Here is a 4,942-nt window from a genome sequence, read left to right on the forward strand (position 1 = left end):
AATAAAGACTCTATAGACAAATTCTGATCAAAAATGGGAAAATGCACAACATAATTTCAAAGTCTCATGGAATCCATACTTTATGGAGCCATGGAGGCTGGAATAAATCCCTGAAACTCTGTCTTGAGATAGTCTTTAAACTTCAAACCAAAAACATTTCCTGAATTTGTCTTAAAACCAAACAACAGTTTAGCTTAACTAGTAAGAATGTCTGTCTTGACCACTGTGCTCTTTTAAGAACTATTTATAAGGGATCATACTGACAATAGTAATATGAAGGATTAGATAGGGAATTTAGGGAGGGGGTAGTGAGTTTATGTCAATGGGGAAGGAACAATCCAGAAAAGGAGGGTGAGAATGGTTCCACAACTTGAAGAATGTAAGCAATGTTTAACGAATTGTTCATGTAGAAATTGCTGAATTGGTGTATATTCTGCTATGTATAATCTCAACAACAACAGTAACAACAAAAAATGAATTAATTAAGAAGAAAAAAATTGCCATGTATTGAAAAATAAACTTAACATTGAGAGGTATCTTTGGAGAACTATTGGACTATAAGGAAAAAGAAAAATATCCTTCGCGTATTTAAGTAAAAAATAACAAGGCATTTTTAGGAAAAGAAAATAGAACTGTTATTGGACATTCTGAGAACAATGCTTTATGCCTGAAGAAAATAGAATTAAATATTAAAGATGCTCAAGGAAGAAAATGTAAGCCAGGGATCTTATTTTTAGTCAAACTAACCTTCAAGAATAAACTCTTAAGACAAACTGTTATAAACACAGAAAAATTCTGGGAGCATTGCTCATGACCCCTTGCTAAGGAATCTAATAGAAAATGCACATCAGTCAACCAAAATGACTAACGACTAACGTACTGGAAAACTGAAAAACATCACAGTCCTTTATGTTTAATTATTTAATACAAAAACCAGTCCCTGATAATAGTGTTTCCATTTTACAAATGGAGAAACCAAATGTCCAAGTCAGAGGAACTTGCCCATGGTTGCTGAAGAAGTAGGGCAACCAGAATCTGAACCAAAGCCTATTCTCTCTATAACATTAAACTGGCCCTACAAATATATTAACTAAACTTTTGTCTTTGCATATATTATACTCATTGCCTGAAATTTCATTCTCTTCCATACCTGCCTAATGAGCTTCCCCCCCCCCCCCCCTTTTCTTTGGCCTATCTCAAAAGTCACTTTTTCTCTGTGTGGCTTCTCACACAGTAAAGCTTCTTCATCTGTGGCCTATAACATTTTAGATACACCTCTAACATGAGATTTCCCACAATGATTTCCTCAATGGTAAGAATTGTGACTTCATTGTCTTAAATTCCCTGTATATAGCACATTTTTCAAACATAGTGGGGGAAAATTTTTACAAGAGGACAGATGGGAAGCCTTTCTTGATTAACCAAGAAAAATTTAATTACTTAAACATCTCTGCCCTAGCTCTGAACTTGCATATATTTTTATTCTTATCTTTTTCATAAAATATTATAGTTTGTTTTCATTTTTATTCAAACTTTTTATTTCTCTTTGTAGCCTTCTAACCAAACTTACAATAGTGCCTATAACTAATAAATAGTTGGTGAACTGAATATAAAAAAGACAAGTCATAAAATACGTTACCTCTCAGTTCCAATTCTATGCAGACAGATTATTACTGGAGAATGAAAAAACTTCCTGTCATACTGCTTAATTATTATTCTACATCAAATAACATATATTTTAATCAATAAAAGTTCTACATAAGGGAAATGAGAATGTGATGTCTTAAAAATGATATTCTAGTGACATGAACACATGAAGGACTTTTTTGACTTCAAAATAATCTGAAATTTATTTCATTATTTTTGAAAATATTTTTGGCCAGGAGTATTTTTGTCCTAAATAAATAAATGAAGGCTGGAACATTTTGAGAATAGGCTCAGACTGAGTATAAAAATATTAAGATATAATTATTTTATATTTTATTAGTTCTCAACATAAAATCGCACAATTTCCTGACACAAGATTATGAACAAACTACAAAAACAGACACTCTGTGCTTTCTCCCTTTTTTCAAACGGTTCATTGTATGTTCTAATTCAAGTTGTTTTTTTTCTTTGACATTAAAGAAAATACTAGAATGATCAATGGTGAGGAGATCCCACGAAAAGGAAATAGCAACCTGTTTTTGTCAGTTCAGTAACATATGTATAGGTTCATACTGCTGGCTAATTACAAGCATCTTGCTATTTTTTGCATCTGGCTAATTCCAATATAGAACATGTGAAGAACCTCACCTCCTAGGTTATTTTTCCTCCAGCCTTGGATATAAGTTTCACCCTAAGCATTAGGAGACAGAGACAGAAAAAGACAGAAACAGCATGCAAGAGTGACATATATATACAGATTCTTGCCTAAGCAGCACTTCCAAAAGACAAATACTATATGCTACTTCATCACTTGAATAAATGGCTAAGTCTGAAAATACCTGTTTTATAAATGGACAATCTTCTTTATACGTGGCTTCAAACCAATCAAAACGAAACCAAACCAAATACTGTTGAGTCAATTCTGACTCATAGTGACCCTACAGAACAGAGTAGAACTTCCCCATAGGGTTTCCAGGGCTGCAATCTTTACAGAAGCAGACTGACCCATCTTTTTTTCATGGTAGCTCTAATACCAAGACCCAAAAGACTCATGCATTTTGAAAGTTTTCCTCCTGCTTCACTCTAACTCAACCTCTCCAATCAAGGATGTCTGTCATATCAATAACAGATACTTTTTAATCAATCTAATTCCTGAATTCACTTTAAAACATACACTATCCATGTCATTGGACTGTGCTTATATCTTTCTTCATGTAACACATTTTTCTAACTGTTCTTTTTGGACTCTCCTCATACATATTTTCTTTGCCATTTATTTTCAAGTCCCATCCAGGTTATAGGTCAAAACTCAAGCCCACTATGGACAATTCCCAAGAAAATATGAACATTCTCCATCAAAAGAGAAAATTATGGTAACAAAAAGATAATCTATTACAAACAATTCACTCAAAATGGAAACATCTTTTTTAAAAATTCTATTTTTAATAACATTGATAGTATAGAAAAACAAGTAGTCTCTACTTACCACTTCTAACAGCTACATTTTCCAATAGTTCTGTCTGAAGTTGTAGTTCAGCTTCTCCAAGTATCTTTAAAACAGAATCTGTTGGGCTTTTACCCCAGACTCTTCTTGGAGATCCACCAGGATCCAATTTAATAACCTCTCCCACTGTGCATTCTGTAAGAAAAAGATACAAAGAAATAATTTTCAATGATAGAATAGTAACCCTGCATTGTAAGGCAGATCTTGGATTTTCTATGAGAAAGAATGCTTCATGAGAGAAATGAATTTGTATCACAAAGAACATTAAGTTGATGATGCTTAAAAAAAAGAGACTTACAAGGAATTATGGATGGTAAGGATGGAATCAACCAATAACTAACAATAAAAAATAAATCTACAATCTCCTCTTAAGAGTACTTATGAATTAAACCCCAACTTGGGAGAATACAAAACAGTAAAAAATTAAAATTATGTTGTTATAAATTTAATCAAAAGGAACAGAAAATATGTCATAAGATAAAAGCATAGGATTCAAAATCAGAGAAAAGTCCACTTGTAAGTACATTTGTCTTATTTTATGTTATAGGTAGGCCATAGACATTTCTTTGTTTGACAATAATAATTTTGGTTAAACAAAATGCAGCAAAACAAAAATAGAAAATGATCATGGAAGTATGAAATACTGATATCTTTAGAACATTTGGTAATAATGCATGAAGCTTTTAGCTACTTAGCAGGAATTGACAGAACTTAGTATTAAATGTTATAGGGTGTAAGTTATGTAGACTTTGAATGGTAACATACAAAACTAACTTCTGTCGAGTCAATTCTGACTCATAGAAACCCCGTGGCAGAACTACACCAATGGGTTTTCCAAGACTGAAAGTACCCTGTCACATCTTTCTCCATAGAGCAGGTGGTGGGTCCAAACCTCATAGCATAATACACATAAATAAAAATTTTTATGTACCAGTTTCTTGAAAGTAAGTATATGTGATTCAGCAGGTAAAACTTAAGTTTTGAACAGACTAGATGATTAACAATAGGGAACTAATCTTAGAAATTATGGTTAAAATAAAGATCTCAGAAAAACACCCATATGATATAGGCAGTTGATGTTTGATAAAGATACAAAACAATCCAATGGGAAAAAAGTCTCTTTATCAAATGAAATATAAATAACTGAATACCCATGCCATCAAGTAGATTCTGACTCAGAGACCCTTACTTGGCTTCCAAAGCTGTAAATCTTTACAGAAGTAGATTGTTTCATCTTTCTCCCACTCTGGCTCTTGTTAGCAATCAAATAAATGTCTTACTCCCTATGCCACCAGAGCTCCACTATAGAACTTAGATCCCTTTGATGTAGAAAGGGCAAACCCAGGTGAGTGGACAGAATTGGCAGTCTAGGAAAGCCTCCATCCAGCTAATGTTTGTTAGAGTACTGAAAGTACAAAGCTATAGAAAAAGAGAATTCCGGAACTGCAGAGTGTCCCTTTAAATCTTCAGCTGAGTATGGATTGGGACATGCATATGAGGAAATAACTGTAGTCTAAAGAAAACAACAACACAATCAAAAGTAATGGAGGGAACAACAGAGTTCACACAGGATGAGATTTAGTTCCTATTCCTACCAGGCATACACATGTAGTCTGTTACTTATAATGAGATATCTGTCATTCTTACTCTTCTAGTTATTTTTCCATATGTAACGTGTGTGTTTTCCCCCCTCTGGTTGCATTAAAGATTTTTCCTTTTAGCTTTGGTTTTAGTGAATTTGATTATAATATGCTTTTTCATAGTTTCCTTCACATTTCTTTTGCTTGGGTT

The 4,942-nt window shown here is 33.2% G+C and overlaps 1 protein-coding gene across 1 annotated transcript in view; it reads right to left on the reverse strand.

Moving 5' to 3' along the window:
• Positions 1–4,942, reverse strand: part of LOC103207321 (serine/threonine-protein kinase Nek1-like) — a 278,788-nt gene that overhangs the window by 134,659 nt on the left and 139,187 nt on the right. Inside the window, exon 13 of the mRNA XM_007952898.1 lies at positions 3,134–3,286. Coding sequence (XP_007951089.1) covers positions 3,134–3,286 — 153 coding nt within the window. The remainder of the gene's footprint in view (positions 1–3,133; positions 3,287–4,942) is intronic.

The sequence above is a fragment of the Orycteropus afer genome, unplaced genomic scaffold (genome assembly GCF_000298275.1).
Source record: "Orycteropus afer afer isolate SDZICR_OR568_19922 unplaced genomic scaffold, OryAfe1.0 scaffold00364, whole genome shotgun sequence".
NCBI classification, from domain to species: domain Eukaryota; kingdom Metazoa; phylum Chordata; class Mammalia; order Tubulidentata; family Orycteropodidae; genus Orycteropus; species Orycteropus afer.